At 46.8% G+C, this 15006-nt stretch overlaps 1 protein-coding gene across 3 annotated transcripts in view; it reads left to right on the top strand.

Moving 5' to 3' along the window:
- The window catches only part of WFDC1 (WAP four-disulfide core domain 1), a 49742-nt gene that overhangs the window by 16972 nt on the left and 17764 nt on the right, over positions 1–15006 (top strand). For 2 of the 3 annotated variants that reach the window (XM_029608100.1, XM_029608101.1), the window contains exons 2-3: positions 6431–6684; positions 7032–7115. In XM_029608100.1, the coding sequence (XP_029463960.1) occupies positions 6431–6684; positions 7032–7115 (338 nt within the window). The remainder of the gene's footprint in view (positions 1–6430; positions 6685–7031; positions 7116–15006) is intronic. The other variant, XM_029608105.1, reaches the window with a different exon arrangement.

The raw sequence follows: 15006 nt of genomic DNA, 5'->3' as shown, positions 1-15006 counted from the left end.
ATAAGCAGTTATCCGGCTAAGTGGTGGCAACTGATCATGGGTTCAGATATTCAGCAGCCGGCATTTAGCTAGATAAGTCGAAACCTTTCCAGCTAAGTGGTGCTGGATACGGACCGGAGAGTCTTTATGTGGCCAGGTCAGATATGTACTGCCCAGTTTGCTCTCAGACCATTTCTTTTCAGGGCTGAGTTTCACAGTCGGACCCACTGGAAAATGAGTCAGGCACCTGTGCCTAATACGTCGAAACAGATCAATAGATGCATAAGTCTTTTTGCACCTTTCTTTGAATTGGAATATACAAAAGAGGAAACTGATAGTGTATTACCTGTCCTATAGCAGTTGGAGACAAATGAATTTTTCAGTTAAGGTTAATTGGATGTTCACCTTGGATAGCCAATTTTCACTTTTATCATCTGCCTAACTGAAGCTGCATAGGCGTATGATCAGTATTCGGGCTTGGCAAGAAACCCGTTCAGAGTTGTTCAGTAGGAACCTTGCATTCTCCGTGCCAGGGAAGCTCTGCAGTAACACAGGGTGCTGCTAGCTCTGTGCCATGCTCTGCAGTAACACAGGGTGCTGCTAGCTCTGTGCCATGCTCTGCAGTAACACAGGGCGCTGCTAGCTCTGTGCCATGCTCTGCAGTAACACAGGGCGCTGCTAGCTCTGTGCCATGCTCTGCAGTAACACAGGGCGCTGCTAGCTCTGTGCCATGCTCTGCAGTAACACAGGGCGCTGCTAGCTCTGTGCCATGCTCTGCAGTAACACAGGGTGCTGCTAGCTCTGTGCCATGCTCTGCAGTAACACAGGGTGCTGCTAGCTCTGTGCCATGCTCTGCAGTTCTTGCCTTCCTCCTGTATATTACACAGAACGGCTATCTGTGCCTGCAATGTCAAATGATGCAAAAATGGTTTTCTTAACGGAGGTGTCAGTGTGCATGCCACTTTTTAAAAAGTTAGAGCATGCTGGAACTGAATTTAAAAGAGCATTGGAAGGGAAGTAAACCCTGCCCCCAGACCGCGATCCATCCAGTTTCAGTATTTGAGTAAATATTTATTTGTACTTTAACTTTGTATAAATATAAATGCGTCACCTTTTTTTTATTAGATTCTCTTAAACCATTTATATTGGGAGCTTAACACTCCCTTCCTCTGGTCAAAGCATTTTGTTTTAATCTGATGAAGGGTGTGTCAGCTCCCGAAAGCTTGCCAAGAAAAATATTAAGTTAGTCCATTATTAGAAACACTGAACTGTGCCCAGGGGACGAGGGGAGTTTGATCAGATGGAACATCCCAGTATTTCACTTTTGGAGACATGGGGCAATTCAGATCTACAGTGACCTGAGTGGGTCCCAAACCTGTCCTGAGGGACACTCCCCCCCCCCCCCCTCCCCCAGCTGATATCCACGATGAATATGCAGGAGATTTATTTGCACAACAATGGAGGAAATATCATGCACTTATATGCATGGCCATTGTGGATATCTTAAAAACCCAACTGGCTGGGGCTGCCTGAGGACAGGTCTGGGAGCCCCCGGTAGCTGAAATGCCTAATGAATAAGATACATCATCGTATTCTTGTGTGCCATAAGCTGTGCTTACATCATTCTTAATAAATTACTGTCCTATCTTTTTCAATACTACCGTTTCATTTGTAGGAAATTAAAAGGCTGTAAGAATGGCACCATTTTTTGCTAATTAATTTTTCATGCAACTGAGTTGATCCCTTCTGACTCCAAGGGCACGGAGTGAAACAAAAGATCAGTCCTGACCTAGGTATGGCTCTTGTGTGCTATTACCTAGTGAAAGAGGGACATCTACAGGAGACTTTTTCTGTCCAGTGAATGAGTACATTTAAAGTAAGAGCAAGAAAAAAAAGAGCCTGCACTCCTGCAAGACAGACGGGCACACAAGGAAAGAAACGAATGGAGAGGAAACAGGCTAGCCCAAGTGGCCTGTTCCTCATCTGTTTCTGATCAACCAGTGATCTGCTGTCCATCCGCTCTTGGGAAGAATTAAGTCACTTAAAAAAAAACCCACCTCACTAAAAATGGCTGCAAAAAGACAGAAATCCGACCGGCCTATCTGGTTGATAATTAAAATGGCTAGCATTTCAGATTTTCATATGACGCTTATTATCAAGGGTGCAATTGATTAGCAAGGATTGGTGCAGAACTGCAGCCAATCCAGACCCACAGACAGGTCCAGATTTGAGGGAGGGGAAGGGGCAAGGGTTACTGAAGTATGCAAACGAACCTAAATTCTTGGGCAATCCGTTGCTGTAGTTACACGATGTTAGGTTCCATGTTAGGAGCTACCACCCAGGAAAAAGATCTAGGCATCATAGTGGATAATACTTTAAAATCATCAGCTCAGTGTGCTGCAGCAGTCAAAAAAGCAAACAATGTTAGGAATTATTAGGAAGGGAATGGTGAATAAAACGGAAAATGTCATAAGGCCTCTGTATCGCTCCATGGTGAGACCGCACCTGGAGTACTGTGCACAATTCTGGTCGCCGCATCTCAAAAAAGATATAGTTGTGATGGAGAAGGTACAGAGAAGGGCAACCAAAATGATAAAGGGGATGGAACAGCTCCCCTATGAGGAAAGGCTGAAGAGATTAGGGCTGTTCAGCTTGGAGAAGTGTTGTGGAGTGCTAGGAGAGCGATCCCACTCCTGGGAGATGTGTGTGCCCTTGGGCCGCGGCTCGACGCCAGAGGGGTCTGGAGAGGTGCCGCGGGAGGCGTGGCATGCCCGAGCATGGGCTGGACGGGAGCAAGGCTGGAGTGATGACCGGAGACAGGCCCTCCTCCGGACCTGCACGCTTCGGAAGACCCAACAACGCAATGTTGGTCTTGTGAACAGTCCTCCGACCGTTCCCAGCCCTTTCGGACCTGCCGCAGGGTACGGCACGAAGCGGCAGGCCAGATGGAGGCCAGGACAGCGAAGACTGGAACATGGATTCAGACGAGACTCAGGAACGACGTAGACTCAGGCATAGACGTGGACTTCAGGAACGAGGTGCAGGATGCATAGACATGGACTCAGGCAAAGACGTGGACTCAGGAACGAGGTGCAGGATGCATAGACGTGGACTCAGGCACAGACGTGGACTCAGGAACGAGGTGCAGGATGCATAGACGTGGACAGGCACAGACGTGGACTCAGGTCGAGGTACTGGATGCACAGAGGTGGAGTCAGGAACGAGGGTTAAAGGAAGACATGGGCACTGTCCCTCAGGGCGCCCTACTCAGACTACCCGCGGGACTGAGTCACGGACCACCCTGTCCCATGCACGCCCTACACAGCCCTGGAAGGCTGATCGCGGACCATGCTGAGAGCGGGAGAGCACAGGAAAGAGGAAGCAGGTTTGCTGCACTCCTGGCAGCTCAAGGCAGGTTAAAGCATCAGGATCAGGAACAATGATTAAGACAGACCTCAGGGCTGGAACAAGGACATCTGGAACAGCAGGAACAACAGGACTGGAACACAAATACTGGATCGAGAGACAGACCTTGGGACTGGAACGGCAGGCAGACATCAGGACTGGACGAGGAGCTCCGACAGAGAACAAGAAACATAGGACCTTGCAGAAGTGCTGGAACACGGACGACTTCCTGGAGCGAAGGATCTCAGGAGTGACCAACTCCTTGTGAAGGCCAAGACAGACTGAACGCTGCTCCCTTTAGTAGAGCTGAGGTGGACAACGCCCAGGGAGGGGTCAGCAGGGGGCCACACCTGGCTGGCCCTTGAAGAGGAGCAGAGAGGCGCGCGCCTGCGCCCTAGGAGGCTGGAAAGAAGAGCTGGAAGCTGGTGGCATCCTCAGCCACGTGGAAGGCCCAGGGAAGCCGTGGAGCAGCCCTGGACTGGAGCTGGGTGAAGGCAGGTCACTGGAGCAGCTCCCAGCTGCAAGGACAGAAGCAGGAAGAAGCAGAGAGAGGTAAGGCTGGCTGCAGGCACCGGCAGAGAGAACAGAGAGCTGCAAGGACTGAAGCAGGAGAAGGGCTGACTGCAGGAACGGCTCCATGCCGTGAAGACAGCCCCAGGAGGAGAGGTAAGAGTGCAGGCAGAGTAGAGAGCTGTAGCAGGCTGCAGGCACAGTAGAGAGCTGCAGGCACCGGCAGGGACGGCTCCCTACTGGTCGAGGACCCGGGCTGAAGGTCCCAGGATCGCAGCAGCACGTCGGGGAAAGGCAGAAACAGGAGCAGAGGAGCCGACCGCATGGCAACAGCTGTGGGGATGGCCCCAGCTGATTCAGGGAGAAAGAAGCAGCAGAGTCAGCAGCCCGACTGGCTGTGAGAAGGTAAGAGCCTGCCCACGCTCCTCGCGGGCAGGATCACAGCAGAGAAGAGACGGCTGAGGGGGGATATGATAGAGGTCTTTAAGATCATGAGAGGTCTTGAACGAGTAGATGTGACTCTGTAATTTTCACTTTCAAATAATAGAAGGACTAGGGGGCATTCCATGAAGTTAGCAAGTAGCACATTTAAGACTAATCGGAGAAAATTCTTTTTCACTCAACGCACAATAAAGCTCTGGAATTTGTTGCCAGAAGATGTGGTTAGTGCAGTTAGTGTAGCTGGGTTCAAAAAATGTTTGGATAAGTTCTTGGAGGAGAAGTCCATTAACTGCTATTAATCAATTATACTTAGGGAATAGCCACTGCTATTAATTGCATCAGTAGCATGGGATCTTCTTAGTGTTTGGGTAATTGCCAGGTTCTTGTGGCCTGGTTTTGGTCTTTGTTGGAAACAGGATGCTGGGCTTGATGGACCCTTGGTCTGACCCAGCATGGCAATTTCTTATGTTCTTATGTGTTGCGGTGTCCACCGCTTCCCTCCGCTTAGGGCTCAAACCCGCCTACCTCCGCCTTAGGAATCTCCGCGTTCCGCCCGCTCTGGACCCCGGGGGCTTCTCTCACTCCACGCGAAAGCCTTTCCCTTTCAAGACAGGTAGGGGTCTGAGAGTGGGATTGAAGGTGGGACTCCTCTCAGGCCCTCCTCGAAACTGCCTTCTCTCAGTCTTTTCTCCCTTTGACATTCTGGCACGCTGCAAGGCTTCTGCCGCTGTGTGGCTGACCCACAAAATGCACCGTAGTATTAGAAAAAAGTGAACATAATTCATGATTTCACTAGAGCTGAACAGACCCACACCCACCCCAATGCCAGCAATGAGAAAAATGATGGGTCTGACAGGCGCCTTTAACTTGACTCCTGTCCTGACCCAGGTGCTAAAAAATCTGCTTAAAAAACAGGCACTAACCATTCTCCCTGCTCTCCGTGAATGGATAATTGCCTCCTTTACATACCATTTTTATGCACTCATGCAAAACCCGCCGTGGGGTTTTTTAGTGCGGGTTTGTGTGCGGGTTTTTCCCATGCTGAACATTACATACGCGTTAAAGGTCAGCGTGGGAAAACACATGCAATTAGCCACGCCAAAGCCCGCGGCAGGTTGAGCGTGGCTTATTACAGTGCCCATCCCCCCCTCCCCACTGTTTTGTCATGTGTGCAGGGTCCTGAGTGCGCAGGATCAAGCGCACAGTGCGTTGGGGATACCCTGGCCTCCAGGACCCGAGTTAGGCAACCCTGATGGCATCGACAATAGGCTCCGAGCAGTTATTCAAACAAAAGTGTGGGGCCCAGTGAATCACACACAGTAGCAGCCCTAAATTTTATTTTCCGTACTTCAAAGAGACCAATAAGAAATATGCACCAAGCTAGACTCACCACTTCTTCCCATAAACACATCAAACACGTCGCCACAAGAGACCGCTCTTTCTCTATAGCTGGAATCAACATATGGAACAAAATGCCCACGGACCTGCGTCTCGAACCCTGCCATAAGAAATTCAAAGAAAACCTCAAAACCTGGCTGTTTGAACAAGCTTACACGCTATGAACACCTCCTCTTCTGAAATGCTGATTTACATGCGCTATGTCTCCCTGATCCTATCCCTACTCCTGCGGCCCGTATTTTCCCAGATCCTATCCCTACTCCCCTAAATTATTTATCGCTCTACTATACTTTTCCTTTATCACTCTCTGACCCCCCTGTTTATGATTTTTGACTCGCCCTTATCTATTGAATCTCTGATTTCTTCGGTTTAATTGCCTTTTGTTCTTAACTCGTTCTAAATCGATTTATATTATATTTTGTTCTTAAATTGTTCTTAATTGATTTATATTATGTCCACCTTAATTTATATTGTATGTAAAGCCTGTTGCTGATTTATTGTTTATTGTAAACCGAGGTGATTTTTTTTACGTGCCGCGGTATATAAAAATCCACTAAATAAATAAATAAATGGGACCAACGTTGGGCTCACCCTCCTTTATCTTCGGGCGGCGTCTCTAACAGAAGTACTATATGCATGTATTGCTCGATGCGCTGCCACTTCTTGCTTTACACCTATTTCTCTTTTACTGCGAAAGCAAAAGCAGGTGGAAATGTGACAGCAGAGGACGGATCACGCCTTCTCATTTCCCCTCTCCCTCCCTTTGCCAGGATTACGAATACCCTCTCCGCGCCCAGAAGAACGAGCGCTGCCCCCCGCCTCCGCAGCTGCTGCCGGAGCAGGCGTGCGAGGGGCCCGGCTGCCGCTCGGACTCCCAGTGCGGCCGCCACCGGCGCTGCTGCTACAACGGCTGCCTCTACGCCTGCCTGGACGCCGTGCAGCCGCCGCCAGGTAACGGAGCCGGCAGGGGGGGGGCGCCCTCACCCACGCGGGTTTCTTTCACCTAGGCAGCTCGACAGCAGGCAGCCCCTTGAGGGCAAAGGGAAGGAAGAGATATTGGGGGGTGGGCAACGGGCAGGGGAAGAGAAAAACCGCCTGCGACCCTTTCTGAAACCCTCGTTATAAAGCGAGCTCGGAATAATGTGGGGGTCAGCCTGTTGAGGGAGCTGTAAAGAAAGCAGAGCATCCCAGCGTAGATAATGGATGCTGAAAAAAAAAATATATAAATCCAAATTGTTCCGTTCCTAGGTGCGTTGTGACCTGTTTCTAACCCTTGCGTTTTTCCTCCTTCCTTGTAGTTTTAGACTGGCTGGTGCAGCCCAAGCCTCGCTGGTTGGGTGGGAACGGTTGGTTGCTGGATGGACCAGAAGAGACTTTGCAAGGTAGAGGAAAGCGGCTGCTCCTTTAAATAAATAAAATAGAGAAGTCGTTTGGAGGGCGCGTGGGGGTGAATCTGCTTGCAAAATCTGTAGAGCAGCTCAGCAGAGCTGAGAGCAATTATCCTTAGGGATGTGCCTGGAAAAAAAATGTTTCAGTGTTATGCAATTTATATGGCTCCGTTTTTTCCCTTGCATATGGTTTGCCATAGTTCTACAACGCACATAAAATGCGCCTTCTTTTACTAAATGTTATGAATACCTTGCGCTGAAATTCGTTTGCTGCACGAAAATGACCTGAATGACATAAACCATATTTTGTTCATTTTTTTCTGTCGTTTTGATTGGGAAATGACACAAAAAAAATAACACAAATGTCATTGATGGTTTCATGTCATTTTGAAACAGTAATTGTCCTAGTTATCCTGTGATTTCGTGGATCATTGTAATGAGAACTTACATCTCAGGATTTGTCTGATAAGGGAAGTACAAGAAGGGTAACGTACATGTTTTTCTGGTTTAATGACAAATGTTAATGAACAAAGAGTTTAGTGGTATTTAGACACAAAAAGAGGTTGGATTAGTGGGGTGTGGATGGGAAAAATGTATTTCAGCTTGTTTTGTTTCATTTCATTCTCTTTCTATTGAGTTTGTTTTTGTTTGTTTTTTTCATTTTATTTACACACGAAAATAAAACGAAGGTGCCCATAAAAATTTTGTGCCCATAAAGCAATGAAGCAAAATAAAACAAATGAATCAGCACAAGTCTGAAACTTGTGACCATTAGTGCTATTTGTCAAAACTTCAATCACTGGCTACTGCCTATTTAGGCTTAGGGAGAGGGCATTTTTGCAGGTTAAAATGTTGTTTACCCCTGGAAACAGGCTGTTTGTTTATTTCCCACTTTCTATGCACATATGTATTACTCCTGGGGGAATTCCGTGCACAAAAACTTAAATTCTGCAAAATTCTGCAAACTTTATATTGGTCGAAATAACACAATTTGCATGATAGTCTTTAAGTAATTACATTTTAAATTAATACAGAAAAAAGTTATTACTCAGATGCAGAATTTTAAATATTTTGAGCAGAACGTCCCTAGAAATTCACTGTAAGAGTGTCCCTTCCACTCGCTCTCCCTACTCCCCTGGCCACTTTGCCCTCTCAGGCCCCAACACCTGCCAGTATCTCTCCCCTCCACCTCTAGGCTCAACCCTTTCCACTCTATCGCCAGTCCCAGAGTTTGACCCCATTCTCAGTACTGCCCCTCACACAGGCTCCCTCTGTCCCTCCCTCTCTCACACACATGCTTCCTCTCTCTAGTACACATACACACACCCTCAACCAGGCTCCCTCTCTCTCTTGCTCACACACACACACACACACACACACACACACACACACACACATCCCCTCATACAGGGCCCTCTCTCTTGCATACACACCCACACAAGCTCCCTTTCTCTCCCACACATACATCCTCACACAGGCTACCTATCTCTCTCTCTCACACACCCTTTCACACAGGCTCTGTATCACACATACACAATCCCTTCACACAGGCTAGCACCCTCACATACACACGATCCCTTTATCATACACACGAGCTCCCAATTTCTCACACACATACACACTTCTTCACAAGCTCCTCATATAGACTCCCTCTCTCTGAAACCCACACTCAAGCATCCCCCCCTCTTACCTCCCATGCTCTCTCATCCTCCCCTCTCTCACACCCCCTCCCCTTTCTCACACCCCTCTCCCTCTCCTCTCACACACACATTCTCTCTCACGGAGGCCTTTATCTTCACCGCGAGTGAAGCACACTCCATTTGCGGCACATGGGGGCCTTCCATTTTCGCCACGAACAGTGCGCCCAGGCCTTCATCTTTGCTGCAAATGGAGTGCGTCCCGCGGCACACGTGGTCCTTCATCTTCACGCGCTCCGTTCGCGACATGCTGGGGGTCTCCTCTGCTATTTTCTGCGCAGAATTTGGCAATTCTGCACAGGGGGGAAATTCTGCACAAATTCTCCGCTCCGCAGTAGCGCTGACTTCCCCCAGGACTAATATGTCAGCAACGTGCGCACTTTTGCATGCCTGCTTTGTAGGAGTTCTGGCTGCAGGGTTAAGTCTGGAGGAGGCAACTTCACACATGTTTTGATTATTCAAAACTGTGCCTTTTAGTTTTCTGCCGAAAACTTACGTACAGTAGGCAGGCAGGTCTCGCCGTTGACAATCTTTCCTTGGCCAATATTGGAAACAAAACTAGCAGCATTAGTTTTATTTTGATTGTTACTGCAAACTCCGCAGGTAAAAGTGCCCACAGGCTGTGCACCAAGGCACTCGGTCTTGATTATTTATCTCTCAGTCTTTCGAAAGAAAAAAAAAATCTCTCTCAAGCGCAGAGCATGGTCTCACGTTTGCTTACCGCTTCCTTGGAGCAGAACTGGTTGAGCAACATTCAGGCTACAAACTCTGAAGGCATTTCCTTGGGAAGTATCAATCAGGGGAACGGGTTTGTAAGTGGTTGGCATTTAGTAAATTCATCCTCCCCGTGCTAGAGAACCATGCGAGGGGGAAAAAAAAAAAGAATAATAAAGGAAATATGAATTTGTTTCCACTCGTCTTCATGAGAAGGAAATGTGCCTGGTGGTTCTTCTTTCTTTATTGGGAGAGGCACAGGGTAACTGCACAGGGAGAAGGGAAACTGATAGGACCAGAAGCAGCCACCCTAGCCTGCTGCTAGTGTTTTACCATGCAGAGGGACCTGGGTTTGATTGGCAGCTCTGACCGTCCATTTGCTGGGATTTTAAATAATAATACAGGACAGCTTCAGTGCAGTACAGGAAAGCTTTTATTTTATTGTCCAGAATTCGCCTCATCTTTTCTTAGTGTTTTGTTTGAATACTGTTACATTCATTTGCGAACAAGTCACCCTTCTTGTTTTATCTTCGAGGGTGTCTTCTTATACATGGACTTCCAAGGAGGGGCTCAAAGTCACCTCTATATATCCCATGCCGTACAAAACCCGAAGGCATTCGCATCCATAACATCGTTGGTAGCTGTGACTTACATGTAACACAAGGTATATGCAGTTATAAATGAGGACCCTAGTCAACATCTGTCTACCACTGTCATTCATCAATGTGATTCCTTGCACTTGAAGGGACTCGCAAATGAATGCACGTGTAATCTTGTGACTTTATTTCACGCAAATTTTGTCCGGTTGTAACCAGAGCTTGTTCCCAATTCCCCCGGCGGGGCTGCAAACTCTAGTACATAGTAATACAATCAGATGACAGCAAGACAGGAAAGTATCAACGACACAAGACTGTGCATTAAAATTTCGTAGCATTTGTCAGGAGCAGACGTAAAAGTCTGATGGGAAAAGCATCACTAAAGCTGTAATAGAAATGGAATGAAAGATAATGGAGGAGTCTCACCACATGATGACTGTAGTTTTACTTTCCCTTTTAACAGGAAGTTTAGTCCTCCTGCTTTGTCAATGATGATAACATAATCATGTCCCTCAACAGGATTGGATAGCAGGTCATTACCTCCATACTGTACAGATTCTGAGACTCAGCCAAAAGGCCCAGATCCATAGCTTTATTATCATATAACAATCGCAGAGCCAGGAAGCACAAGATCTTCACTCAGATATCTTTATTTGGCAGAGGTGAAGTAAAGGACATAGGTAATAGGACAGAGCCCACCAATGCCCAACAGCTTGGTCTTACTGAAAGAAGGGCTCTAGGTGGAAGGGCCTGCAATCACTATGAGCTCAGTAGAGGTGTGGCCTAATGGTTAGAACAGCGGACTATAAACCAGGGTTCAAATCCTACTGCTACTTCTCATGAACTTGGGCAAGTCAGTTCAACTTCTATTGCCTGAGGTACAAACTACTGTAAACCCTCTGGGGTTAGGGAAATAGAGTTCCTGAATGTAATCTGCTTTGAAGTACTGAAATATAAAAATAAAATGAGGGGGTGTGGTGAAGTAGGCACTTACATCCATATGTGGTGGCCCTGGCATGGGATAGGGCACTTCTGGAGGTTGATTACCCAGGAGATTGCTGACATTATTGGCCTTTCTGTTTATATTGCTCCATTATCTGGGGGTGTTGGGCAAGTGGGAGGGGTCCCTGGTTCTCTGGAAACATCGTCAACTGGTGGGTCAATTATTGCTAGCCATTGCCACATTTTGGAAGAGAAAAACATGTTTCAATCACTGGTGTGCCCAAATGAGGGAGATTGCTGATGTTGAGTGATTACGCTGTGCTTTGAAGAATGAGTAGTTTAAATACAAAGCTGCATGGGAAATATACTATCAGTACTATGCAGTTGTTGTTCCTTGATTGTTATATTCCTACGTGTAAGCTTATGATTATTTGGTGTATTGTCCTTCTGAATTCGTATAGGGCAGGTTGACCGCACTATTAGATCTGTAGTTCAATGCTGTATTCCTTTTTCTCTGACACCATTTGTATGCCAAAAAAAGTTTATAAATAAAGTTTCAAAAAATAAATACATAAATATTCAACAGAAACATTAGGAAGCTTAATATATTTCATGCAATGTATCAAAACTGTTTCATCTTTATTATTCGCCCCTGCATGACCCATCGCTGCCTTGTAACCCATGGGTACTTGTAGCTATGCCTGCATCTCCATGTCCCACAGCTCCTAAGGAAGCAATTGGCAAGAGTAAACTTTAGAAAAAGAGGAAAGAGCTAAATTCTTTCAGCTAATAAGAGGAAGCGCATGGCTCCTGCTTTGTCATTACCAAGAACACACAACTCGTTCTTGGTTCTCGTTTCTTTTGGGTTGTTTTTCTGGTTGGGTTTTTTTTTTTCTCAGACACATTAATGGTTACTGGTTTTACTGATAGGCTGCAAAATAAAGAATTTGGATCGATTATTATTACATTCATCAATAGCAGCTGAGACTAGGTTTAATCTAAAAGAGGGGGAGGAAAGATGGCCAAACCAGCCTCATGGAAAAGGAGGATCTTTGTGAACCTTTTCATTGGAATGACTGCTAGCATTGTGTGTGTGTGTGTGTGTGTGTGTGTGGGGTGGAGGGCGGGTAGCAAGAGGGAAAAGGGAAAATTGGCTTCAGATGTGTAATACTACTTGGAAATGCCTGTGCTAAAGGCTTACTGGGCAGCACCACAGCTAGGGTGGCCAACAAGCATCATGTCAAACAGGTTGATCTGTAATCCCCAATGCTGTGGATTTTGTAATTTCACTTTGTCTAAGGTAGAATTTTTAAGTTCACGGATGCAATGAAGTAAAACCAGCTGCGGCTGTGGCAGCCCTAACTGGAATCCAGTCTTCAAGGAGTAGAACACAAAAACAAAGACAGAACTATATTAAAAAAAAAAAAAGAGTAGGCCAAAATTTGATTCCAGGATCAGATGTTCTGCTCCCCCCATCAACGAAGCTTAAGGTGAGGGAGTACCAGTCATTAGGTAATGATGACACTTAGTGGATGGATTTAGGATCGATGGTTGCAAGGTTTTAAAGGGAACTTTGGTGTGTGTCCCTCAGTGAAGGATTATTGCTACAATGACTGGGCTGAATGAGGTGGGAGGGGTTTACCTTCACTTCCTAGCAAATAACAATTCTCTCAAACCTTGGGATTAACCATGCTTGGGTCATACATGTAATTCCATACAGCATGATCAAGTTGGTTCATGCGGTCTGAGCAACTGTTATCACATGGATCAATCAGATCTGATGTGCATTAGAAACATAGAACCGTGATGGCAGAAAAAGACCATTACGGATTATCTGGTCTGCATATCCCAGCTTTACAATACCTATCACTCCCTCACAGATCCCCTGGTTTATCCCATGCTCTGTTGAATTCAGATACTGTTCTTGTCTCCACAACCTCTAACGGGAGGCTGTTCCATGCATCCAACACCCTCTCTGTAAAGAAATATTTCCTTAGATTACTCCTGAGTCTACCCCCTTTCACCTCATCCCATGATCCCTCGTTCTAGAGCCTCCTTTCTGTTAAAAGAGGCAAACCTCCTGTGCTTGGAAACCTTGGAGATATTTAAATGACTCTGTCATATCTCTTTTATCTTGTCTTTCTTCTAGGCTATATATGTTCAGATCTTTGTCTATCCCCAAATGCTTTAGAACGAAGACCACTGATCATTTTAGTAGCCACCCTCTGGACCAACTCCATCCTGTTTATATCTTTTTGAAGGTGCGTTCTCCAGAATTGTTTGTTTGTTTTATTTATTTATAAAATGTATATCCTGCCAATCTAAAATACTAGGCAGGTTACAATATAACATACATAATAAAATGATCAATAATATCACATACATATATTGAATCAGTAAAAACAAACATGAAAAATAAAATAAAAGCATAAAAACAAAGCAAATAAAAGATAAAAAAAACATTACATCTCTAATCAGTATAAAAACAGCTTGCACACCAGAACATGAATGTCACTTCAAGCCAAAAGTTCTAAACTGCATCATAAAACACAATGGGGTAGATTTTCAGACGAGCGCGAACAGCCTACTTTTGTTTGCGCTCCAGGCGCAAACAAAAGTACGCTGGATTTTAGTAGATACGCGCGTAGTCGCGCGTATCGGCTAAAATCCTGGATCGGCGCGCGCAAGGCTAATCGATTTCGTATAGCCTGCGCGCGCCGAGCCGCGCAGCCTACCCCCGTTCCCTCCTAGGCCGCTCCGAAATCGGAGCGGCCTAGAAGGGAACTTTCCTTTGCCTTCCCCTCCCTTCCCCTACCTAACCCACCCGCCCGGCCCTGTCTAAACCCCCATCCTACCTTTGTCGGGGGATTTACGCCTCCCGGAGGGAGGCGTAAATCCCCGCGCGCCAGCGGGCCTCCTGCGCGCCGGGCCGCGACCTGGGGGCGGGTACGGAGGGCGCGGCCACGCCCCCGGGCCGTGGCCACGCCCCCGTACCCGCCCCCAAAACGCTGCCGACACGCCCCCAAAACGCCGCGACGACCGGGCCCGCCCCCGACACGCCCCCTCGGAGAACCCCGGGACTTACGCGAGTCCCGGGGCTCTGCGCGCGCCGGGAGGCCTATGTAAAATAGGCTTCCCGGCGCGCAGGGCCCTGCTCGCGTAAATCCGCCCGGTTTTGGGCGGATTTACGCGAGCAGGGCTCTGAAAATCCGCCCCAATATTCATAAATAATAAATACCTACAGTACCTGAATGTAATCCACTTTGAAGCACTGAAAAAAGTGCAAAAAGCGGAATATAAATCTAAATAAATAAAGATTAAAAGCATATAAGAGTATCAAAGTCAAAAGGATAAAAAAAACCAAAGGTCAGCCAAGTATCTATAGTCTGCTTGAAGAGATAGGACTTTAGTAACTTCCTAAATTTAACAAAAATTCTCAGTTTAAGTTCCAAGTGCAAGAATTGTACACAGTATTCCAAATGGGGTCTCACCAGGGACCTATACAGGGTCAATGTCACCTTTTGTTTAATGCTGACTATTCCTCTCCCTTTGCAGTCAAGCATCCTTCTAGCTTTTGCTGTCACCACTTCCACCTGTTTGGACACCTTAAGATCATCAGATATTTTCACCCCCAGATACGGCTCTTTTTTTCATGCTTAGAAGAACTTCACCCTCTATGCCAGTGGTTCTCAACCTTTTTTTGGCCGGGACACACCTGACAGATGGTTCACACATGGGTGACACACTGACTATGTGGCAGTCACGGGGATAAATGTAAACAAACACTCTGCATCCACAGGAACCCCTTCGACCCCCAACAATGGGTGCAGAGCAGAACTAGAGCATTACCCTGAACAACTCACCATACAAAAAATATATTCTGGGTCTGATGGCATCTCAGTAAAAGCAAAACACTCCCTCTACTACCAGGTGCAA

This window comes from Rhinatrema bivittatum, chromosome 7 (assembly GCF_901001135.1).
Source record: "Rhinatrema bivittatum chromosome 7, aRhiBiv1.1, whole genome shotgun sequence".
Lineage (NCBI taxonomy): Eukaryota > Metazoa > Chordata > Amphibia > Gymnophiona > Rhinatrematidae > Rhinatrema > Rhinatrema bivittatum.
This window is presented reverse-complemented; position numbering and strand designations above follow the sequence as displayed.